Source organism: Nycticebus coucang, chromosome 15 (genome assembly GCF_027406575.1).
Source record: "Nycticebus coucang isolate mNycCou1 chromosome 15, mNycCou1.pri, whole genome shotgun sequence".
NCBI lineage: Eukaryota > Metazoa > Chordata > Mammalia > Primates > Lorisidae > Nycticebus > Nycticebus coucang.
The window spans coordinates 742,164-767,850 of NC_069794.1; the positions used below are offsets into that span (position 1 = coordinate 742,164).

The 25,687-nt window shown below is 47.6% G+C and overlaps 1 protein-coding gene across 1 annotated transcript in view; it reads right to left on the reverse strand.

The window, feature by feature from the left end:
* LAMP1 (lysosomal associated membrane protein 1) overlaps positions 1 to 22,241 on the reverse strand; it is a 28,169-nt gene extending 5,928 nt beyond the window's left edge. Inside the window, exons 1-4 of the mRNA XM_053563033.1 lie at positions 21,713 to 22,241; positions 10,982 to 11,100; positions 6,898 to 7,117; positions 6,608 to 6,766 (exon numbers count right to left, since the gene is read on the reverse strand). Coding sequence (XP_053419008.1) covers positions 6,608 to 6,766; positions 6,898 to 7,117; positions 10,982 to 11,100; positions 21,713 to 21,761 — 547 coding nt within the window. The 5' untranslated portion in view covers positions 21,762 to 22,241. The remainder of the gene's footprint in view (positions 1 to 6,607; positions 6,767 to 6,897; positions 7,118 to 10,981; positions 11,101 to 21,712) is intronic.
* Between the last annotated feature and the right edge of the window lie 3,446 nt (positions 22,242 to 25,687).

Here is a 25,687-nt window from a genome sequence, read left to right on the forward strand (position 1 = left end):
TTTGTAGAGACAAAGTCTCACTGTACCACCCTCGGGTAGAGTGCCATGGCATCACACGGCTCACAGCAACCTCTAACTGTTGGGCTTATGCGATTCTCTTGCCTCAGCCTCCCGAGCAGCTGGGACTACAGGTGCCCGCCACAACGCCCGGCTATTTTTTTGTTGCAGTTTGGCCGGGACTGGGTTTGAACCCACCACCCTCGGCATATGGGGCTGGCGCCCTACTCACTGAGCCACAGGCGCCGCCCAGGAGGTGGGATTTATTTATGATAGTGTGTATTTAAAAGCAGTCTCTACCTTTTAATGGTCATACAAGCTCTTTGCTTACTTCTACAAGCACCCATGTTATCCAACATTAAAGATAACAATATGAAGAAACCCAAATTCTCAGGGTACACCCAAATACCTGGGCTGCAGGCCAACCCCACTGGGCATGGTCCTTTTTTAGAGACAGAACCTGTAATTCTAGCACTCTGGGAGGCTGAGGTGGGTGATTTGCTTGAGCTCAAGAGTCTGAGACCAGCCTGAGCAAGAGTGAGACCCTGTCTCTATTAAAAATAGAAAAACTAGGCTTGGCGCCAGCCATATACACCAAGGCTAACGGGCTTGAACCCAATCCAGGCTAGCTAAACAACAACTGCAACAAAAAATAGCTGGGCGTTGTGGCGAGCACCTGTAGTCCCAGTTACTTGGGAGGCTGAGGCAAGAGAATTGCTTAAGCCCAAGAGTTTGAGGTTGCTGTGAGCTGTGATGCCACGGCTTTCGACCAAGGGTGACAGTGAGGTTCTGTCTCAAAACAAGAAAAAAAAAAAAAGAAAGAAAAACTAGCTGGGGGTCATGGTGGGCACCTGTAGTCCCAGCTACTAGGGAGGCTGAAGTAAAAGGCTTTCTCAAGCCCAAGAGTTTGAGATTACTCTAAGCCAGCGGTTCGAGACCGACAGGAACTGTATTAAAGGGCCGCAGCATTAGGAAGGTTGAGAACCACTGCTCTAAGCTATGATGCTGTGGTATCCTACCAGAGTGAAACTGCCTCAAAAAAACAAACAACAAAAAAACCCCAAATACATACATTTTTATAGATATATATATATATACACACATAAACACATATTTAACATAACTGATCCAGGTATTTTTCTTGAAGCTGCTTGCAACAAAAACAGGCTCAGTGCTCATAGCACAGTGGTTACAGCACTGGCCACATACACCCAGGCTGGCGGGTTCAAACCCAGCCCAGGCCAGCTAAACAACGACAACTGCAACAACAAAAAATAACTAGCCAGGCGTGGTGGGTACCTGCAGCCCAGCTACTTGGGAGGCTGAGGCAAAAGAATCGCGTAAGCCCAAGAGTTTGAGGTTGCTGTGAGCTGTGATGCCAGAGCACTCTACTAAGGGCGACATAGTGAGAGACTGTCTCAAAAAAAAAAAAAAAAGAAAAGGAAAAAAACATAAAAAATGTAAGTCCTAGGCACAAAAGTGCTTGGGAAAAAAGAAATTAGCACAGAGAAAATGAAAAAGTAAATGACTTTTTTTTTTGAGACTGAGTCTCATTATGCCGCCCTGGGTAGAGTGCTGTGGCATCACGGCTCACAGCAACCTCAAACTCTTAGGCTTAAGCGATTCTCTTGCCTCAGCCTCCCAAGTAGCTGGGACTACATGCACCCACCACAAAGACCAGCTATTTATTTTTTGCAGTTGTTTTTTTAGCTGACCTGGGCCGGGTTCAAACCCACCACCTTCAGTGTATGTGGCTGGGGTCGTAACCACTGGGCTATGGGCGCCAAGCCGTAAATGACTTTTTTTGAGACAGAGTCTCACTATGTTGCCCTAAGTAGAGCGCCATGGTGTTACAGCTCACAGCAACCTCAAACTCTTGGGCTTAAGCGGTTCTCTTGCCTCAGCCTCCCAAGCAGCTGGGACTACAGGTACCCACCACAACGCCCAGCTATTTTTTTGTTGTCATTGTTGTTTAGCTAACCCAGGCTGGGTTCGAACCCGCCAGCCCTGGTGCATGCTGCCAGCACCCTAACCACTGAACTATAGGTGCCGAGCCTAAATGACTTAATTCTAATAAAAATATTTTAAAGTCATCTATTTTCACAGTGGCACATGTGGTCATCTCAATCTCCTATCTGTAGGGAAACTACTAGTCCCTTTACTTGCAAAGTAATATTAGTACCAACCACTATCAAAAACAGAATCAGCAGGACAAGAAATGGGGGAGATGCTAGGTATTCCAGGACTTGAGCTCTTTCTTTTTTTTTTTTCTTGTGGTTTTTGGCCGGGGCTGGGTTTGAACCTGCCACCTCTGGCATATGGGACCGGCGCCCTACTCCTTGAGCCACAGGCGCCGCCCGAGGACTTGAGCTCTTTCTAAGACTCAAGCCTTGTGGGTGCACAGAGCAGACCCGGGACACACTAACTATTGAGCTTTAAAAAACTAATTTGGGGGTGGTACCTGTGGCTCAGTGAGCAGGGCACCGGCCCCATATACTGAGGTGGCGGGTTCAAACCCGGCCCCGGCCAAACTGCAACAAAAAAATAGCCAGGCGTTGTGGCAGGCGCCTGTAGTCCCAGCTACTTGGGAGGCTGAGGCAGGAGAATCGCCTCCAGGAGTTGGAGGTTGCTGTGAGCTGTGTGATGCCAGGGCACTCTACCGAGGGCGATAAAGTGAAACTCTGTCTCTACCAAAAAAATAAATAAATAAATAAATAAAAAACTAATTTGGGGGCTGTGCCTATGGCTCAGCGAGTAGGGCGCTGGCCCATATACTGAAGGTGGTGGGTTCGAACCGAGCCCTGACCAAACTGCAACAAAAGGTAGCCAGGCGCCTGTCATCCAAGCTACTTAGGAGGCTGAGGCCAGAGAATAGCTTAAGCCCAAGAGCTGGAGGTTGCTATGAGCTGTGACAACACAGCACTCTACCAAGGGGACAAAATGAGACTCTGTCTCTAAAAAAAAAAAAAAAAAAAAAAAAACAACTAATTTGGATCACAGTCTACTGAGACCTGAGACCCAAGACCCATTTCGGCCAACACGTGGCCTTTGCCCCTGCACTCCAGGGAGCACCACCATGCAGCCCCCCACAACCCTTCCACTGACTGTCCTTCCACATAGGCCACAGGAGGCCAAGCCCCAAACCGGAGCAAAGTAAGAACTTCTTCTGGGAGAACATGTCAGCAATAAAACCTCAGAGTCCTCCACCAACTTAGGGGTTCAGTTTTGTTTTGTGGTCACTGTTTCTTAGCAACAAAGGCCCAACCTACTGAAGGGTTAGCGCAAAGGATGTGGCTTCAAAGGCCTGGAGCTCCCCTTTTCCAGTGAAGAGGACACAGACTCCCTGGGCCTTCACTGCCAACCTTACCCCACTTCTTGGACTCCCTAGGGTGAGGAGGACTGACACTGAGCCACCAGGACACAAATGGGTGGTGGAAGGCAGTCAGAACACCCCAACTCCCTCCTCACCCAGTGGGATTTACTAACACAGGGAGTGCTCCAGGGTCTCCAGCTGCCCTATTACAGGGCCCCACCTCCCCAGGAGTCTAGCCTCTGGGCAGCCCTACACCCAACAAGGCCACACCAGGACACTGGGCTTAGCTGTCAGGTAGACAGACTGGTTTCTGGATTTTTTCCACGTGAGTATGTCCTGCATTAAAATAAGGACTAACGTGGGATTTGGACAGTGGAGGAGGAAGGGAATATACAGGATCAGATTAATTTTGCTATAAACCTAAAACTACACAGAAAAAGTCTATCTTAAGAGAAATCATTAACCTTAAAAAATCACAATAATGACTAGACATAGTGGCTCACCTCTGTAATCCCAGCACTCTGGGAAGAAGAGCCAGAGTGACTGCTTGATGCTTGAGCTCAGGATTTTAAGACCAGGCAAGGCAAAAGTGAGACCCGTTCTCTACTAAAATAGAGAAACTAGCCCACCATGGTGGCAGGCACCTGTACACCTAGCTACTCAGGAGGCTGAGACAAGAGATTGCTTGAGCCCAGGAGTTTGAGGTTGCTATGAGCTAACACACCACAGCACTCCTACCCAGGGTGACAGAGGGAGATTCTGTCTCAAAAAAAAAAAAAAAAAAAAAACCAACCAACCAAATTAAAAAAAAACACACACACACACAGTAAGTCTCTCCAGCTCTGTGACACACCTATTTTTAAGCCAGAGAACATACCTACCAAACTCACGGCTCTCAAGACCCTTGCTGACCCCCACCATGAAGCCTCCCATTCCAGAGTACCATTCAGGCTGTGGGCCAACACCAGGGTTGGCCGAACAGTGTCTGCATCCAGATGCTCCAACTTCTATCCTCTTTCAATCTAGAGAGAACACTGATGCAGCCTGCTAGGTACATGGAAATTCATAACCATGAACATGAATGACCCCAACATCTGTTCCTCTACCTCCTGCACCCTTCCACACTCTGCTCAGCTGAAGTCACCCTTAGCTCTGGCTAAGGTGAATTTTAATGAGCACAGATGGACCCCAGGAGAGGCTGCCAGACAGCTGTCCTAGGACCAAGCTGCACACACACAAGCCCATCCCCAGCAGTCCCTCTGCAGCCTGCTCTTCCCAGTTGGGCAGGCACAATTCATGCAGAGCCTTCTGAAACAGGCTGTGCAGTGGGCGGTCACTCACGTACCCAGAAAGGGGCTATTGCTATGACCCTTGGGTGCTTGTACAGTCAACAGACCCACTCTGTGAGCTTCCTTCTAAGCCTCCCCGTGGCCCCGTCAAATCCATTTTCCCAGTCACACCCAAGTTGGGTTTCCTTTTACTCTGTCCCTACTGCTCTTCCAGTCAGGTCAGAGGAGACAAACTTTTGCTGTAAAGTGACAGTAAATATCTTAGACTTTACAGGCTGTGGCTTTCTGTCAAAGCAAATAAACTCCGCCACTGCTAACACAAAAACAGCCACAGAAAATGTATAAATAAGCGTGGCTGTGTTCCTTTATAAAACTTTATTTCTGAACACTGAATATTACATAATCTTCGTATGTCACGAAATATTCTTTTGATTTGTTGTGCTAAATTTATGAACACAAAAGCAAATTTTAGCTCTCGGGCTACACAGAAACTGGAGGCAGGCAGGACTAGTCCTCGGCTTTCCAACAAGACTACTGAGAAATAGGGCAAAGCAGAGGCCCCTGCAGCAGCCTCTGGGAGAAGACTGTGCAGTCTTATCATTCCTCCGACAGCCGGGAAAGCCCATCCTAATGCAAACCGTATCCCTTTCCCCCCACAAAATGATGATGATTTGTGATCTAGACTGGCAGGATTTGGAGTGGGAGCTTTCTTAACTGATGGTAAAATGATTTAATACATATTTGCTACTTATTCTGGCCAGACACTGAGATAAGCACAGTGTGCTAATTTCCTTTTCAAATCTTAACAACTGGCTGGGAATGGTGGGAGGCCAAGGCAGGAAGATTACTTGAGGCCAGGAGTTTGGGACCAGCCTGGACAACATTGTGAAACCTTATTTCCACCGGGGAAAAAAAAAAAAAAAGTTTTTTTTTTTTTTTCTCTCTTTTAAATGCACCAGGCATGGTGGCACACACGTGTGGTTCTAGCTACTTGAGAAGCTAAGTCAGATAGATTGCTTGACTCTCTAAATCCAGGGTTACAGTGAGTTGTGATAGCATCACTGCACTCCAGCTAGAGTAACACAGTGAGACATTATCTTTTAAAAATAGAAAAGCAGGGCGGCGCCTGTGGCTCAGTCAGTAGGGCACTGGCCCCATATACCGAGGGTGGCGGGTTCAAACCCGGCCCTGGCCAAACTGCAACCAAAAAATAGCTGGGCGTTGTGGCGGGCGCCTGTAGTCCCAGCTGCTCGGGAGGCTGAGGCAAGAGAATCGCTTAAGCCCAGGAGTTGGAGGTTGCTGTGAGCTATGTGAGGCCACAGCACTCTACCGAGGGCCATAAAGTGAGACTCTGTCTCTACAAAAAAAAGAAAAAAAAAAAAAAAATAGAAAAGCAGGCTCAGCACCAGTAGCTCAGCGGCTAGGGCGCCAGCCACATACACCAGGGCTGGCGGGTTTGAATCCAGCCTGGGCCTGCAAAACAACAATGACAACTAAAACCAAAAAATAGCTTGGCAGGCACCTGTAGTTCCAGCTACTTGGGAGGCTGAGGCAAGAGAATGGCTTAAGCCCAAGAGTTGGAGGTTGCTGTGAGCTGTGACACCTTAGCACTCTACCTTGGGTGACACAGTGAGACTTGTCTCAAAAGAAAAAACAAAGACTAAAGAGATAGGTCAGCCGAGCATGGTGGCTCACACCTGTAATTTCAGCACTCTGGGAGGCCAAGAAGAGTAGACTGAGCTCACAGGTTCGAGACCAGCCTCTAAAAATAGCCGGGCATTGTAGTAGGCATCTATAGTCTCAGCTACTCGGGAGGCTGAAGCAAGAGAATTGCTTGAGCCCAAGAGTTTGAGGTTGCTGTGAGCTATAATGCCACAGCACTCTACCAAAGGCAACAAAGTGAGACTCTTGTCTCACACACACACATATACAAAGAGAGAGAAATGAGGTCACGTACAGGCACTGCAGTCCCATAGTCAAACACCAGAGTCAAGGGTCAATGTCCTACCTCCCTTGCTGAAGTTGTTGTTGGAAAGGTATGCTTGGATGGTGGCCTCACGGAGAGTGAGGGTCACATTGCCCATGTGCACCTGCGTGCCTTTAACACATCTGTATTTTTTATCTATGTCTGCCTTGATGTCAGTTACGGATTCCACAGTCTTGGCATCTAGATCCAAAAAAGAAAAAAAAAGAAAAATCACAATTTTGACCAATTCATAGTACTTAGTGAAATGTAATTTTAGACAATCTTCCAACCCAGTTACTATCACTGTATAATCGGTCAGTTTTTGCTCTTACCCTTGAAGCTTGCATTGGGGAAAATATGTGTGTCTGACAAGTTATACACAAAACTCAGGCGCTGAACACTGTAGTGGTCTGCATCTCTTGTGAAATTGAAAGTCAGTTTATGTCCTCCTCCAAAAGCAATCACAAGACGGGGGTCAGAAGTGTTCTCTTTACCACAAGAGCTGCTGCTGTTTAACACTTTTGCAGTTGGTGGCAGGTTAAAGGTTATATTCTAGAATAAACACAATTACAACAAAATTCAATTAGAATGTAGGTTATTTAAAAAAAGGGGGGGGGGTCTAGGCGCCCATAGCATAGTGGCTAAAGCGCCAGCCACATACACCAAGGCTGGTGGGTTCGAACCCAGCTCACGCCAGCTAAACAAAAATGACAACTGCAACAAAAAATAGCTGGGCTTTGCAGCGGGCACCTGTAGTCCCAGCTACTTGGGAGGCTGAGGCAAGAGAATCACTTAAGCCCAAGAGTTTGAAGTTGCTGTGAGGTGTGATGCCGCAGCGCTCTACCAAGGGTGACATAGTGAGACTCTGTCTAAAAAAAAAAGGGGGGGGGGAATGTAGGTTACTAAAGAGATTCAAAAAGTCCAAATGAGAGAATCACTGTAACTCTGATGTAAACTCAGTTACATTTCAGGTATTACTGTTAAAGTAGTACTTTTTAACATACACACGCACACAAAGGATTAAATGCATTACATGTCAGTAACAGACTAAAGAATATATATAAGAGAAAGGTGACTTAATTATTCATATAATTCAAAATTTTTCCTTGAATATAATTTTAACTTACAACAGAATTAAAAACTAAAGTTACCTTGAAACAGAAAACAATTCATACTGGCTTCAGAGCAAGCTATATACTTATATTTAAAAACAAACTAGCACAACTATTTTGCTATAGAAATGTTTGTTGAAAGAACGTCTCTTTAAACCAGGAAAGTATTTATTGCATAATTGTCTGAATTTAGTATTTATCAGCAAAATAAACAACCAGAAAACTACCTTAATTGTCCATCAAAATGAACAGCATGGGCCAGGCGCAATACGGCTTATGCTTGTAATCCAAGCACTCTGAGTGGCTGAGGCAAGTAGGAGTTTGAGACCAGCCTGAACCAGAGTGAGACCTCGTCTCTACTCAAGAACTAGCCAAGTATTGTGGTGGGTGCCTGTAGTCTCAGCTACTCAAGAAGCTGAGGCAATAACATCGCTTAAGCCCAGGAGTTTGAGGTTGCTGTGAACTAGGCTGAGGCCACAGCACTCTACCCAAGGTGACAGAGTAAGACTTTGTCTCAAAACAACAAAACAAAACTGGGTGAGTTAAATGAATTATGGTAAAGCCATAGTTTTTAGGACACTAGCATGGTCCTAAAAAATAGAAACAAATAGAGGAGGTGGCAAAGATGTGTTTTGTGAAATAATAAAGCATATAACAGCATACAAACAATCTCATTTGTAAAATATAGTATAACACAATGATATTTTAAAAATCCAACCACCTGGCCAAGCACAGTGGCTCACGCCTGTAATTTCAGCACTATGGCACCATGGTACCCTACCAAGGGCAACAAAGTGAGACTCTGTTTCCAAAAAAATTCAACCACCAAAGTCAAACTCCCCAAAAAGTGAAGTAGAAATTAAATAAAAAGCACTCCAAGTATTTATATTTTGAGACAATTTTATAAAACAAAATCTTCCCAGCAGCGCCTGTAGCTCAGTGAGTAGGGCGCCGGCCCCATATGCCGAGGGTGGTGGGTTCAAACCCAGCCCTGCCCAAAGTGCAACAACAAAAAAAAATAAAATAGCCGGGCGTTGTGGCGGGCGCCTGTAGTCCCAGCTGCTCAGGAGGCTGAGGCAAGAGAATTGCCTAAGCCCAGGAGTTGGGAGGTTGCTGTGAGCTGTGTGATGCCACGGCACTCTACCCAGGGCAACAAAGTGAGACTCTGTATCTACAAAAATAAAAAAAAAACAAAATCTTCCCAATCTTCTGTTTTGACAGAAACCACATTTCTGTTTTCCCAGAGACTAGTACAAAAGAACAACAGCCCAGTCACTGGTACAATGCCCAGAGCTGTCTCAAGAACTACAGGTCTTCTGAGCAGTCCTGGAGTCCTCATGCCCCTGGAGTGGTAGTAAAAAGATTAGTGCTAACTGCTGTGAGCTGTGAGGCCACGGCACTCTACCAAGGGCAACCAAGTGAGACTTTGTCTCTAAACAGAAAACAAAACAAAAAAAAAAAAGATTAGGGTGGCGCCTGTGGCTCAGTGAGTAGGCGCCGGCCCCATATGCCGAGGGTGGCAGGTTCAAACCCAGCCCCGGCCAAACTGCAACAAAAAAAAAAAATAGCCGGGCGTTGTGGCGGGCGCCTGTAGTCCCAGCTGCTCGGGAGGCTGAGGCAAGAGAATCGCATAAGCCCAAGAGTTAGAGGTTGCTGTGAGCCGTGTGACGCCACGGTACTCTACCAGAGGGCCAAAAAGTGAGACTCTGTCTCTACGAAAAAGAAAAAAAAGATTAATGCTACAAACATGGACATAGGAAAATGGTAATTTCAACAAAAAAATTGAAAATAATTGGTTCACGAATATATTTAGAAGAATAAATATTAAATAGAATGAGTATGTGTATTGTCTATTAAAAGGTAATTAACATGGGAAAAAATACAATAAAAGCATGGTACTTATTTGTTAGAAATCTAAAAAATACAGAAAGCTTTACCTATCTTATAAAAACAAAGTTATTTTATTTTGTTTTATTTATTTATTTTGGAGTCTCACTCTGGTGCCCTCAGTAGAGTGCCATGGCAAAGCTCACAGCAACCCTCACACTCTTGGGCTCAAGGGATTCTCTTGCCTCAACCTCTGAAGCAGCTAGGACTACAGGCACCCACCACAGTGCCCGGCTATTTTTACAGATGAAGTCTCACTCTGGCTCAGGCTGGTCTCAAACTCGTGAGCTCAGGCAATCCACCCACTTAGACCTCCCGGAGTGCTAGGATTACAGCCATGAGGCACGGCAACCAGCCGACACAAAGTTATTATCATTATTATTTTAAAGAAACTACTAATGAATGTTTTAATCAAACTAGCACCTATATCAAACTGTTTACATATACATTTATTGGAGTATATAATTTATTTAAAGTAAATTTCTGTACATTAAAAATCTATATTCACACAGCTACTTATTGGGCATGAAAAAGAATATAAGAAAACGTACCAACTACCAACTTAAGAATAGGGGAACAGGGCGGCCCCTGTGGCTCAGTGAGTAGGGCGCTGGCCCCATATGCCGAGGGTGGCGGGTTCAAACCCGGCCCCGGCCAAACTGCAACAACAACAACAAAAAAAAAAATAGCAGGGAGTTGTGGCGGGCGCCTGTAGCCCAGCTACTCGGGAGGCTGAGGCAGGAGAATTGCCTAAGCCCAGGAGTTGGAGGTTGCTGTGAGCTGTGTGACGCCACGGCACTCTACCGAGGGCCATAAAGTGAAACTCTGTCTCTACAAAAAAAAAAAAAAGAAGAGGGGGGTGGCACCTGTGGCTCAGTGAGTAGGGCGCCGGCCCCATATGCCAAGGGTGGCGGGTTCAAACCCAGCCCCGGCCAAACTAACAAAAAAAAAATAGCCAGGCGTTGTGGCAGATGCCTGTAGTCCCAGCTGCTCGGGAGGCTGAGGCAAGAGAATCGCGTAAGCCCAAGAGTTAGAGGTTGCTGTGAGCCGTGTGACGCCACGGCACTCTACCCAAGGGCAGTACAGTGAGACTCTGTCTCTACAAAAAAAAAAAAAAGAATAGGGGAACAGTTAAATTATGGTGGTTAACGAACTGAAGCATCACACTGTGATTATAAAAGATACTCAGAAAGAAAACTAAAAAATGTATACTATAAAATAGTGACAAAATAGAAATGGTTTGTATGTTACGACAGCAGTCTCTGCACACATTAACAGCACAGGTCACTGAAGATCCTAGAAGGAAAATGCATACTTGAAAAGAACAGCTTTACATTGGGGTTGTTTCTCTAAGGGTTATTTGAAATAATCTTCACACATACCCCGAAGAGAGCAAGAAGTGCCCTATGTCTCCTACCTTTGAGCCGCTCTTAGTGTCATAGTTCATCTGGAAGGCAGCTGAGAAGTCGGCCATTATGCAAACTGACCCGTTGCCATTTTTCACCTCAAATATTGCCAGTGCACTGTGCAGGAGGCCTGCGAATTCCAGGAAAGACAGCGATCATCAGATACCTTTTTGAAAATACAACTGGGTACTTCCATTTTCTACAGCTATAGCAGTAATGGGATTTTTTTTTTAGAAAAAAGAGTTTCACTTTGCCGCCCTCGGTAGAGTACTGTGGTATCACAGCTCACAGCAACCTCCAGCTCTTGGGCTTAGGCAATTCTCTTGCCTCAGCCTCCCAAGTAGCTGTGACTACAGGTGCCTGCCACAACACCCGGCTATTTTTTGTTGCAATTTGGCCGGGGCCAGGCTTTAACCTGCCACCCTGGGTATATCAGGCTGGGGCCCCACTCGCTGAGCCACAGGCACCGCCCCCCCCCCTTTTTTTTGAGACAGTCTATGTCACCCTTGGCAGAGTGCCATGGCATCACAGCTCACAGCAACCTCAAACTCTTAGACTTAAGCAATTCTCTTGCCTCAGCCTCCCAAGTAGCTAGGACTACAGGCTCCTGTCATAATGCCGGGCTATGTTTTTTTTTTTGGTCATTGTTGCTTAGCAGGCCCCAGGTAGGTTTGAATCCACCAGCCCCGGTGCACGTGGCTGGCATTCTAACCACTGAGATACAGGCACCAAGCCACAGTAGTGGAATTTAGTAGAGGATTCCCCAGTGTTTCTTAAACCACTAAAGAACTAGAGAGGTGGATTATGCAGGCTGGGTCACCTGGGGCTCTGCCCCTCCTGGCTACTATTCTGAAATTGTGATCGCTAAGCCCTTCTGATCAGCCAGCCCACCCATCCTACAGCTATCCAGTACTCTATTTCAGGAGCCTCACCAGGAAGGTACATGCCAGGCTGTGGTCCAGCCTAAGCACACTACGCTCCATGTCTCCCCTGGTGAGCTTTGAATGCATCCCTCACCCTAACTGCTGCTCTTTTGCAAAAATCAGTGGAAGAGCTGGCAGTATCTGTCACTATAAGTTTTTACATCTCACAGATTAGTGGTATAGTGAGAAACGCCATGGACTCTGAGATCTTAGCTTTTCACCCAATTTCAGAAAGGTCATCAAGGCACAGTGATTCCACATAAACCTGAACATGGCCGTGAAGCCACGTGCAAATTACTCCACCTATCTAGACACATCCTGAAGTAAAGGGACAGTCTGGAAGCTCTTGGGCCTTTCAGGTTAAGAGTCATCACTGACTTCTTCATGTTTCACTGTCCTGATAAAAATGTTTAGCAGCAAATGTAAACTGATCAATACAGTAGAGAACTTGGTGATTTTACAAAGAGTGTGTTTCACTACATAGTTCTCATAGAGATTTGCAAAAAACAAGCCACCACTGTGTAGTGAACCATCCAGACACGACATGCTGTCACTTGTCTCTGCTGCAAGCCACACACACCTTTCTACCAAGCATCTGGCATCTGACAGGGCCAGGCTTGAACCCGCCACCCCTGGTATATGGGGCTGGCGCCCCTACTCCTTAGAGCCACAGGCGCCACCCAAGCATCTGGCATCTGGATCTGATCTGCCACCCGCATGAGCATGCCCTCCAATGACATTCAAATGCCTGCATTCTAATCTATCACTCTAAGGGTAAATATGACTCAAGCACACTGCAGGCAGCACACCAAAAGAAAATTCACTCAACTTTTCTTTTAGAATCCTATTCTCTGGCTTGGCACCCGTAGCTCAGTGAGTAGGGGGTTTGAGCCCAGCCGGGGCCTGCTGCTAAACAACAATGACAACTGTAATAGCTGGACATTGTGGCGGGCCCCTGTAATCCCAGCTATTCAGGAGGCTGAGGCAAAAGAATTGCTTAAGCCCAAGAGTTTGAGGTTGCTGTGAGCTATGACGCCACAGCACTCTACCCAGGGCGACATAGTGAGACTCTGTCTCAAGAAAAAAAAAAAAAGAGAGACTCCTATTCTCCAGGAAAGTAAATGACTCCAATAAACTCAATTCATCTTACCCTTCAGACTTTCACAAAGTAACATCTTTATAGCAACTACTAACCAAGCCGTTTACCAGAAACCCCACCTATCTTTCTCAAGCCTCTTGTAGAGGAAATACCAAAATCTACACCCACAAAAAAAACCACTATACGAGAATGAAATAAACTATGTCATGTCCTGAATTTATTGTCTGTTTTGTGCTCTGCTTTTTTAACTCACACCTCAAAATACCCTGGGGAGGGTGGCACCTGTGGCTCAGTGAGTAGGGCGCCAGCCCCATATGCCAAGGGTGGCGGGTTCAAACCCAGCCCCGGCCAAACTGCAACAAAAAAATAGCCGGGCGTTGTGGCGGGCACCTGTAGTCCCAGCTACTCAGGAGGCTAAGGCAAGAGAATCGCGTAAGCCCAAGAGTTAGAGGTTGCTGTGAGCCGTGTGACGCCACAGCACTCTACCGAGAGCAGTACACTGAGACTCTGTCTCTACAAAAAAAAAAAAATACCCTGGGGAATATAGTAGAAGTATTTTGGATGAAAGAATATTACATTAAAAAACGTAGAAGAGTCCGTAACTTATCTTTGACATAGTAGGTTTTAAAAACAGGTTTTATTCCTATCTGTGAGATGGCGCAGACAGACGTGGCAAGTGCGCACAGAAGCACTGCATATGGCCGTGGTGCTGCCCGCCCTGCCCAGGCCCCTCAGCTGGGAGCTCTCAGAGTTCATGTCCCTGTAGGCACAAGCAGGACACCCCATGAGAGCACACACTTAGCTGCCCTTTTAGGTTTCCCAAATTTAAAAAAAAAACAACCTTACTGAAGACCCAAAACACTTTATTAGGAAGTATTTCACAATCATACAACTTTTTTATTTAGTAAATATGCTGAGGGGCTGCACTTCCAAACGACAACAGAAGTATTACCAAAATGTATTTAAAATAAGCTTCAGCTGCACTATATGCCACTGGTTACTCTGGGGAGGACCAGAAATTCTGGATTAAAATTAAAATAAGAAACTTATCACCAAAAGCCTATTTTGGTTAAGAGAAAATGTCTAGGCTGGACACCCATAGCTCAGTGGTTAGGGCACTGGCCACATGCACCGGGGCTGGTGGGTTTGAACGCAGCCAGGGCCTGCTAAAACAAAACAAAATAGTCGGGCATTGTGGCGGGCACCTGTAGTCCCAGCTACTTGGGAGGTTTAGGCAAGAGAATCGCTTGAGCCCAAGAATTGGAGGTTGCTGTGAGCTATGAAGCCACAGCACTCTACCATGGGCAACAAAGTGAGACTCTGTCTCAATAAAAAACAAGAGAGAGAGAGAGAAAGAGAAAGAAAGTATTTACAAAAGCATCAGAATACACAAACGAAAGAGACATAGTAGTATTTATGCTAGTGGTCAGAAGTTCTTTCAAAATTCCACCCACAGCAGCAATTGATGAGTTGAAATGATTCTGGCAATTTGGCAGGTGTGACAGCACGAGAGAGCAGCTGCTGGTGGCACCCCTGAACCTCAGCTCCCTGGTGGAGCTCACGCTCATGCAGCCCTTCCCTCAGACACACAGTCATTCCTCAAGGGATAACGTAAAGGAGTGACCTGGGCTTGTTTCTTCAAACACAGCCATTTATATGAGTGCTATGCTCTCAAACAAGCGCACTGAAGCTTCCACGCCATTACTAGCCATCCAACCCGAACAGCAGCAACACACCTGGGAACAGGGATTAAGTCCACTGACACCTCAGGGCTGCAGAGCAACAAGTGAGTGGGCCACCAGGGGGCACACAGCACTGACACCAGCTCAAGCTGTTTTCAAACATTCTACTCTGTGTATTTATCAAGTTCATCATTTAATCCCCAGTGGCTGACACAAAGTATCAAAAAAGTATTCAGCAAGCATTAGGCTGGGCTAGGTGGCTCAGGCCTGCAAAAAAGGACAACAAAAAAAAAAAGTAGTGGGCGTTGTGGCAGTGCCTGTAGTCCCAGCTACTTAGGAAGCTGAGGCAAGAGGATTGCTCAGGCCCGAGTGTGGGTTGCTGTGACCTATGATGCCATGGCACTCTACCAAGGACAGCAAAGTGAAACTATCTCCAAAAAAAGAAAAAAGAAAAAAAAAAGTACTTAAGAAGCATTTTAATGCACTTAGTTTATGCCAAGCACTGCTCTAAGCACTTTACAATAATTTAACTACTGTGACAGCCTCACAGACACTCACGATTGCAAGATAGCTACCTGCTCAAGGCCATGAAGCTAGCAAGGGGTGCAGAAGCAGGTCTCAAAATGAGTTTTCTTTTTTTTTTCTTTTTTTTGGGTAGAGACAGAGTCTCATTTTGTCACCCTCGGTAGAGTGCTGTGGCATCACACTGCTCACAGCAACCTCCAACTCCTGGGCTTAGACGATTCTCTTGCCTCAGCCTCCAAGTAGCTGGGACTACAGGTGCCCACCACAACACCCAGCTATTTTTTTGTTGCAGTTTGGCCGGGGCTGGGTTTGAGCCCACTACCCTCAGCATATGGGGCCGGCACCCTACCAACTGAGCCACAGGTGCCGCCCTCGAAATGAGTTTTCTAACAGAACCAGTCCATGGCCTGGCTGCAGTGCACGCACCCTGTCTAAACGATTCAGCAGACTTGGCAGAGGCTTATGCCTGTAATCCCAAGGCTCTGGGAGTCTAATACAGGTGGAACTTGAGCTCATGAGTTCAAGACCAGCCTGAGCAAAATCGAGACCCCGGTCTCAACTAAAAACAGAAAAACTGAGGCAAGGGGGCGGCGCCTGTGGCTCAGTTGGTAAGGCGCCGGCCCCATATACCGAGGGTGGCGGGTTCAAACCTGGCCCCGGCTGAACTGCAACCAAAAAATAGCTGGGCGTTGTGGCAGGCGCCTGTAGTCCCAGCTACTCGGGAGGCTGAGGCTAGAGAATCGCTTAAGCCCAGGAGTTGGAGGTTGCTGTGAGCTGTGTGATGCCATGGCACTGTACCGAGGGCCATAAAGTGAGACTCTGTCTCTACAAAAAAAAAAGAAAAAGAAAAAGAAAAAGAAAAACTGAGGCAAGAGGATCGCTTGAGCTCAAGAGTTGGAGGTTGCTATGAGCTATGATGCCATGACACTACCCAGGGCAACAGCTTAAGACTCTGTCTTGTCTCAAAAAAAGAAAATAAAAAATAAACCATGCAGTACCTGGTAGGTAAAGGAATATGGTACAAATCAGGAATCACTTGCTTTTGACATTAAAGAGATTACCACCTGAAGGAAGAAGTCAATAAATTTATTTTTAAAAATTAATTTTCAGCTGGGTGTGATAGCTTGTGCCTATAATCCTAGCAATTTGAAGGCCCAGAGTTCTAGACCAGTTGAGCAAGAGTGAAACCCCATACCTATAAAAAATTAAAAAGGTAGCCAAGTGTAGTGGTGGCACCTGTAGTCCCAGCTACTTGGGAAGCTGAGGCAGGAAGATCACTTCCAGTCCCCCAGGAACTTAGGCTGCAGTAAGCTATGATGATGCCACTGCACTCTAGCCCTGGTGACAGAGCTAGACCTTGTCTCAAAAAATAAGGGGCTGGGTGCCGGTAGCTCAGCAGTTAGGGCGCTGGCCACATGTCCAGGGCTGGTGGGTTTAAAACCTTCTGGGGGCCTGCTAAACAAGAAGAAAAAAAAAATAGCTGGGCGTGTGTCAGGCACCTGTAGTCCCAACTACTAAGGAGGCTAAAGCAAGAGAATCGCTTGAACCCAAGAGCTGGAGGTTGCTGTGAGCTATGGCACCACTGCACTCTACCGAGGGTGACAAAGTGAGACTCTGTCTCCATTAAAAAAAAAAAAAATGCAATAAAATAAGGCTGGGCACGATGGTTCAGGGAGGCTCAGGTGGGAGTATCGCTTGAGCAACAGTGAGACCCATCTCTACTAAAAATAGAAAAAATTAGCCAAGCACCCATTACTCCTAGGTACTTGAGAGGCTTAGGCAGAAGGATCACGTGAGCTCAGGACATGGAGGTTGCTGTGAGCTAGGATGATGCCTCAACACTCTAGCCTGGGTGACAGACTGAGACTCGGTCTCAAAAGTAAATAAATACATTTTTAAAAAGAAATAGGCAGGCTGTCTTGGTGGCTCACACCCATAATCCCAGCACTTGGAAGGCCAAGGCGGGTGGAAGGCCTGAGCTCAGGAGTTGGAGACCAGCCTGAGCTAGAGCAAGACCCCATCTCTAAAAAATAGCCAGGTGTTGTGGCAAGCGCCTGTAGTCCCAGCTACTTGGGAAGCTGAGGCAAGAGAGTCACTTAAGTCTGAGAGTTTGGGGTTGCTGTGAAGTGTGACGCCACAGCACTCTACCAAAGGGTGACAAGCACCTGCCACAACGCCCAGCTATTTTTTGGTTGCAGTTGTCATTGTTGTTTAGCAGACCCAGGCTGGGCTCCAAACCGCCAGCCTTGGTGTATGTGGCCAGCACCCTACCCAATGAGCTGTGGGCACCACCCAAGTAAACATTTTTTTTTTTTTGGACACAGAGCCTCAAGGTGTTTACCTGGATAGAGTGCTGTGGTCTCACACAGCTCACAGCAACCTCCAACTCCTGGGCTTAAGCGATTCTCTTGCCTCAGCCTCCCGAGTAGCTGGGACTACAGGCGCCCGCCACAACGCCCGGCTATTTTTTGGTTGCAGTTTGGCCGGGGCTGGGTTTGAACCCACCACCCTCGGTATATGGGGCCGGCGCCTTACCGACTGAGCCACAGGCGCCGCCCGAAACATCCAATTTTATATCATTCTTAGGTGTGCCTCAGTCTTTTTAAAGGTCATTAATTAAATTGTTCTTAGAAGTTTAAAACGTAGTAAGTATATTATTTTTTTTACTCTTTTTTTTGATCAACATATTTAAGTGTGCTGCAGAAGTTTAACAAAGGTTGAAGTGTGCCATGAGATAAAAAAAAGGTTGAAAAACACTGCTCTAGAGGTTGAGTGCATGGGGCATGGGATGGAATCTTAGTCTCTCTCTCTCATTTTTTTTTTTTTTCCAGACAGAGTCTCACTCTGTTATCCCGGGTAGAGTGTCATGGTGTCATATAGCTCACAGCAACCTCAAACTCCTGATCTCTAAGGGATCCTCTTGCCTCAGCCTCCTGAATAGCTGGGACTGTGGGCGTGCATCACCACACCAACTAGTTTCTCTATTTTTAGAAAAATGGGGTCTCAATCTTGCTTGCTCAGGGTGGTCTTGAACTCCTGAGCTCAAGGAATCCACTTTTGGCTTCCCAGAGTGCTAGGATTATAGGCATGAGCCACTGTGCCCAGCCACCTTGGTCTTCTTTTTTCACATTTAAACCTTCATAGGTGGTTGTGCATCAGTGGTTAAGAAGAAATATACTAGATTTAAAAGAAGCCAAGATAAAAATCTAGGATCTGGTTTCTTATGGAAATTAATATTGTAAAAATATTTACTTGAGGCTCGGTGCCTGTGGCTCAAGCGGCTAAGGCGCCAGCCACATACACCTGAGCTGGCGGGTTTGAATCCAGCCTGGGCCCGCCAAACGATGACGGCTACAACCAAAAAATAGCTGGGCGTTGTGGCAGGCGCCTATAGTCCCAGCTTACTTGGGAGATGGAGGCAGGAGAATTGCTTGAGCCCAGGAGTTGGAGGTTGCTGTGAGCTGTGTGAGGCCACGGCACTCTACTGAAGGCCATAAAGTGAGACTCTGTCTCTACAAAAAAAATAAAATGAAATAAAATTGGATGTTTCATTTATGTGCTACCACTTACATGTTAAGCAAGGGAATACACATGCAAAAACCACCAGAGTACAGCTGATCCGATGCTGCCATGCAGAAGCATTGTGCAATGAAGTCCTGAGACTATACAAAGAAAGGAGGGCGAACACGTCCGGGTAGGTCTAACTTAAAGACAAATCCCAAGTTAGAAGGCCACCAACACACTCTGAGCTCAAACCCAGTGAAGACTTTGGCCTTCCACCTGCTTAAGTGACAAACTCCTCCAATCAAGGGTAATATTAATTGCTATAAAACTTGTCAAACTTCTGAAGCAACAGTTCATTTGGAAAGGGAAGGAGGTCATGTAGTCAGGAAGGAGGTCATCAAGGGTTAAAGGTCACATTGCACAATTACACTTAACTCCATGAGTCAAAACAAAGATTCAGTTCATAATTTCTGCATTTGCTACCAAGTATTCCAAAAAACCCCCACAGTGGCTTTAAGCAATTCCTAATCATTAATGTAGGAGAAATTAGTAATTTAAAGTCAGAATTTTGTTTCAGGAAAGATTCTTTCTGGTGAAGTTGCACATTAAAATAAATTTTAAGTATACCCAAATCCCAGTTGTTAAAAGACCTTCTTTAAGAGTGAAATGCTCGCCTGTAGTCCCAGCTGCTCGGGAGGCTGAGGCAAGAGAATCGTGTAAGCCCAAGAGTTAGAGGTTGCTGTGAGCCGTGTGACACCACGGCACTCTACCTGAGGGCAGTACAGTGAGACTCTGTCTCTACAAAAAAAAAAAAAAAGAGTGAAATGCTAACATAAAAGACGCAATGAAACAGACATTAAAAAGCTAATCACGGGGTGGCGCCTGTGACTCAAAGGAGTAGGCGCCAGCCCCATATACCAGCCAAAAATAATTACATGAACTATTACAATAGTGAACAATTATGGATTTTTAAATAAAAGAGAGTTTTAGGCTCGGTGCCTGTGGCTCAAGTGGCTAAGGCGCCAGCCACATACACCTGAGCTGGCGGGTTTGAATCCAGTCTAGGCCTGCTAAACAACAATGACGGTTACAACCAAAAAATAGCTGGGCGTTGTGGCGGGCGCCTGTAGTTCCAGCTGCTTGGGAGGCGGAGGCAGGAGAATTGCTTGAGCCCAGGAGTTGGAGGTTGCTTGAGCTGTGATGCCACAGCACTCTACCCAGGTCGACAGCTTGAGGCTGTCTCAAAAAATAAAATAAAATAAAATAGTTTTAAGCCAGGTCAAGCGGCTCACAGCTGTAATCCTATCACTCGAGGAGGCAGAGGCCGGTGGAATGCCTCAGCTCACAAGTTCAAGGTGAGCCTGGACAAGAGCAGGATCTCATCTCTAAAATTAGGTGGGCATTGTGGTGACTGCCTGTAGTTCCAACTACTCGGGAGGCTAAGGTAAGAGGGCTGCTTGAGCCCAAGAGTTTGAGCTATGATGCCACAGCGCTCCACTATAGGTGACAAAGTAAGACTCTGTCTCAAAATAATAAATTAAACCAACTCACTACACCTGCTGCTGTGCAGTATTACAAGGCCTGAGCAAGGCTTCAAGTTTACTAACAAAATTAAGTTTATCCACTCTGACAGGCCGAGATGGGTGGACTGCTGGAGCTCATAGGTTGGAGACCAGCCTGAGCCAGAGCCAGAGCCAGACCCCATCTCTCTAATAGCCAGGCGTTGGCTAGGCGCCTGTAGCTCAGCAGCTAGGGCACCAGCCACATACACCAGAGCTGGCAGGTTGGAAGCCACCCCAGGCCTGCTAAACAACAATGACAACTACAGCCAAAAAATAGCGGGCGCCTTGTAGTCCCAACTATTCAGGAGGCTGAGGCAAGAAAATCGCTTGAGCCTAAGAATTGGAGGTTGCTGTGAGCTATGATGTCAGAGCACTCGACCAAGGATGACTAAGTGAAACTTTGTCTCAAAAAAAAGTTTATCCATGTCACTTGTTCAGTTCAAAAGTATTTTTACACACTCAAGGCAAAAAGTGGAACCAAAATCTATACAATCTCAATAACAGCATTTTAGAGTTGACTGGGACAAGCGATTAAACTTAAAAGAATCTCCTTCGGCCGTGCGATCTCACTGGCTCCACTTGGCAGAGAAGTGGGCAGACCACGGCCGTCCGGACAACCCGGGTGTGTACCGGGGTTTGTATCTCCTGGCACGTCACATAAATCTTCCTATTTTCTGACAATACTTTAGAGGTGCGGTGTAAAAGGATGTCACAGAGCGGTTCCCCGAGGGCCTCCAATGACAACGGAGGCCCCAGCACGCGGCCCGCCGGAGGTCTGCAGAGCGACTCACATAAACCGCTCTTTTAATGCTGCTCGCTAGAAATGAGCGTTGCTCCCGCAAGCCTAAAGCCTAGCTTCGCCTTGTTTCAGTTGCCACGCAATCTCCTAAGATCTCAGCCATAACTTCACACCACCGTAACATAAAAGGGAATTCACACACGTGCACTGCACTCAAAGAGGCGTCAAGTCCAAGTACCGAGCGGGTACCGCGCCGCCCTCTCTATTTTCTCCCGGGCAATACTCACGTCGGGAGGGGCTCGACCGAGGTCACTCCCAGCCGGACTGAGACGACTTCAGTCCCCGCCGCCTTCGGGGGCGACCTCGCCGGCCCCACTTGCCAGAGAAGTAAACGGGCAGCCGCCAGAACAGCAGCCACCCCACCACCACCCCGGCACCCTGAACTCCACCCCGCAGGAGAAAAGGGGCGCAAGGACTGAGCACGAACACCAGACCCCAGAGAGGAACCAGGTCCTCGGGGAGACCTCACGGTCCCCGCTGGGCTGCTGGGCCGCCCCTGAGCCCCTCCGCGGGCGGGACCCGCAGCCCCGGACTCGTCCTGTCCCGTCGTCCCGGTCCCCCAGCTTCCGACCCCGCTACAGCCCCGTCCGTGCCGCAGCCCCCGGGTCCCCTCAGACCCCCAGCCCCAAGCCGGCCCCGACCCCTCACCGAGTAGCAACAGGAGCAGCGGCCGCCGGGCGCCGCCGGGGACCGCCATGGCGCGAGGCGGCCGAGGCCGGTGCGAGGGCCGGGCGGACGGCGGTTGGGTCGCGCACGGCCGGGGACGAAGGCAGGAGAGGCGCGGGGCCGGGGCGCTATGAATGGCGGCGGCGGACTCCACCGACTCTAGAAGGCCCGACCGCTGCGGCGCCGGCTCCAAAGAGACCCCGCGGCCGGCAGCGCCAGGCACGTGAGCGGCGCCGCGCCCGGTGGTCACGTGACACCTCGGATCTCGCGAGAGCGCGCACGGGGCCGCGACCAGCTCCCCCAGACGCCGCGGCGTCCTGCGCCCTCCTTGGCTCGTGACCCAGCGCAGCACGTGACCGCTGGCCCATGTGATCCGGAGGGGCAGCCCCTTGAGCTGCCGCTGGCGTAAGAAAGGGAAATAGGTTGGGGCCCTGGGAAAGGAAGGAGAGGAACCGCTGAGGGGAAAGTGCTCGGAGAAAGTGCGGAGGCTGGAGTGAGGCCCGGCTCTCCTGCCCCCGGGCCGGGCTGCTCATCCGCCGCGAGGAGCCCGGCCTTTCCCTGCCCCTCAGGGCAGTCCCGGCCTGGTCCCCGGGGGAGAGAAGATGGCGTCCCGCCGGCCGGGCTGGAGAAGAAAGTGCGAGGATGCCCCAGTCCAGTTAGTGTCCCGCGCAAGCCTGAGAGCGGGCCGAAGGCCTCAAGACCCATTCTAGTGGCATTACTCTCCCCGTGGATGTAACCTTCCCGCATTTTCCTGGCTTCTGGAGGCTTGAAGATAGTCCTTCAGGATAGAGGATTCATGGCTCTTTGTTAACCTTTTTAAGCAAGGTCCCTACGCTCCTGCCTGAAGAAAGAAATATTTTGTAACTGAGACTTGGCAAATAGAAGCGGTTTCAAAGTTAATGAGTGTTATTGACAAAGGAATGAATGCCCTCCGTCCAGCTCAGTTCAGCTCCCTTCATGAAATTGCCCAAGCCTAGGAAAACTGGTGTCCCCTTTCCAGCCTTGAATGGGCGAACCCTGTATCATCCCTGTGGTGGAGTTTAGTTTAGTTTCATACATTTTGGGGGAGACAGGACTTAACAAGTAAAGCTATAAATCAGTACATGTGTGGCGTACATTGGTTTGGTCCAAAAGGTGGGACATGGAGGCAAGTCACCCAGTCTATACCTGTAGGTGTGGTTATTGATCTGCTAATAAGCAGCGGATTATTACAACGGAAGGGAAGTGGGGGTAGCAAGGCATGTCTGACTTCCCATCTACTGGCCCACCACTCAGCTTTAGGGTATTTCTGGGATTCCCCTCGGCCAAGAGGGGTCCATTCAACAATTAGCTGTGGGGGTGGGGGACTTAAGGTTTCATGTTAGTTCCCAAGACTGTCTCAACTAAAGAACCTAAAAAAGGAAAGGAAAGAAATTTTTTTCTCTGGCCGGGCGTGGTGGCTCACACCTATAATCCCAGCACTCTGGGAGGGTGAGGAGAGTGGATTGCCAGAGCACACGGATTTGAGACCAGCCTGAGCCAGAGCGAGATCCTATCTCTCAAAATATCCAGGTGTTGTGGCAGGCTCCCATAGTCCCAGCTACTTGGGAGGCTGAGGCAAGAGAATCACTTAAACCCAAAGGTTTGAGGTTGCTGTGAGCCATGAGGGTACAGCACTCTACCTGGGGGCAACAAAGTGAGACTCAAAAAAAAAAAAATTGTTTTGTCCGCAACAGTAGGATTAGGTAGTTACCTGAGATCCTAGAGTTTTTAATTTGGGATTTTTCTAGTTCCTGCTGTTCAGGAAGGCTGGAAGGCGAAGGTTAGAAAGTAGGAGAGATGTTTCAAACAAGCATACCGAATATTACAATTTCATGGTGTAACAAGTTTTTTAGTTCTACAAAGTACAGAATTTCATGCCATACAAAATCTGTTTGAAGGAAGTTCAGAGTTCCCAATGATTACTACACTGTGTCCTAAAATCCGTATCACAATGGAGGAGAGCATTTATCAAAAAATTCAGAACTAGCCGGGTGCTGTGGCGAGCACCTGTAGTCCCAGCTACCCGGGAGGCTGAGGCAAGAGAATCGCTTAAGCCCAGGAGCTGGAGGGCGGCGCCTGTGGCTCAGTCAGTAAGGCGCCGGCCCCATATACCGAGGGTGGCGGGTTCAAACCCAGCCCCAGCCAAACTGCAACCAAAAAATAGCCGGGCGTTGTGGCGGGCGCCTGTAGTCCCAGCTGCTCGGGAGGCTGAGGCAGGAGAATCGCTTAAGCCCAGGAGTTGGAGGTTGCTGTGAGCTGTATGAGGCCACAGCACTCTACAGAGGGCCATAAAGTGAGACTCTGTCTCTACAAAAAAAAAAAAAAAAAAAAGCCCAGGAGCTGGAGGTTGCTGTGAGCTATGTGATGCCACGGCACTCTACCGAGGGCCATAAAGTGAAACTGTCTCTAAAAAAAAAAAAAAATTCAGAACACCCACCTACTCCAACTCACACATTCCACAGAAAAACAAATCAAAGACTTAATGCTCCTAGGACCTTCGTAGGGTCCTCACCCTCCATGTGGCTCATTCGCTGTGGTCTGCAGGGGAAAACCAGAGCCTGCCTTCCCATCAGGGGCATTTTGCCTCATTCTTCCATTTTCTCCCTACTGCCCCATGCTCTCCCTCAAGCTTGTCTGTTCTTGCCTGCCTCTACTTTTTTGCAGATGTGATGATTTACGTGAATAGACGCCTTCTCCCTCTTTTCCCTTTCTGATCCTTCTCTGCTACTTCAATCCCACCTCCTCAGGAAATGGGCCCTAAGCCACTTGAGGTGTGTCCATTACCTGTCACTCTACCAAACAGACTTTTGATTCTTGTGGCTTTTTTCCTAGTAGTTATATTTGTTTGCTTTTCAGAGGTTTTGACTTCTTTCAGTCACTTCTTCACGTCCAACTTTCCTTTCCTTCTCCAACTTCTAATGTATGATGGGCAGGAAAAAGGAAGAGGAACAGGCCTGCAAGCAGAAGGGAGCAGGTAGCCCTGGGACAAAGCCAACCAAAAGCTGGTTTTGTTTTGTCCCTGTTGTCAAGGCCAGAAGGGAGTTCTTAGTAAAGAGTAGATTTGATGATAACTCAGATTAATCTATTTGGGATCGTTTAGGATCTTTCATATTTTCCATTTCAGCTAGGGATCAGCTTGAATAGCACCCCTTAGGTGGAGTCCTGTCCACAACTATAGGGAAGCTGAGGTCTACCCAGGTGCAGAGCAGAAAAAGCATCAGATCTGGGCTCCGTTTATACTTTTCCTGTGATGTAGTTCATGAATGGTATTTTGTCAACATTTTCTGTTTTCCAATATGCGAAAATGCTATCCGAGCCTGTGTTGTTCCTATAAAGTAATTGAATTCAAGCATAATTGGAGAAATTTTAAAGTATTTCCCTTTTTTCTGAACATTCTGATGTTGAAAAACTACCAAATATTCTTAAACACGGAAACAAAAAGATCCAAGAATTGTGCTTTCCAGCCTCTGAACCTCCTTTCTATCCTGTGAAAACTGGTGGTGGGCAGAGCCTCCTGCAGATGCTGAAAAAACAGATGGCCTCTCTCCCAGCCCTCCTGGCAGTCAGGAAGGCACTTCGCCAGAGTTGAGCCTGTTAGTCTGAGTCAGGGCTGGTGAATGCAAAGAACCTGTACTCTCACCCTGAGAATCTGATGTCTGCAAGTGGCAGGGGCTAGAGCAGTAGCAAAGTGGACTTTCCAGAGGGAGTGGTGAAGTGCTGACACTACCCAGGTCTTCACTAGTCTGGGTTCGAATTGTGTGTTTAGCCATGTTCTTGGCTGCTTCCTTGTACATGCCCGTGTCCTTGTAGTTATTCTGCATCCTTTTGGAAAGTGTAAACTACTCAGAGTCCTTTCAGTACATTATTTTTCTGCTTAGATTGAACAGATGAGCCTGTTTCTAATGTATACAACTAAGAGTCCCTTCTTGGGCGGCG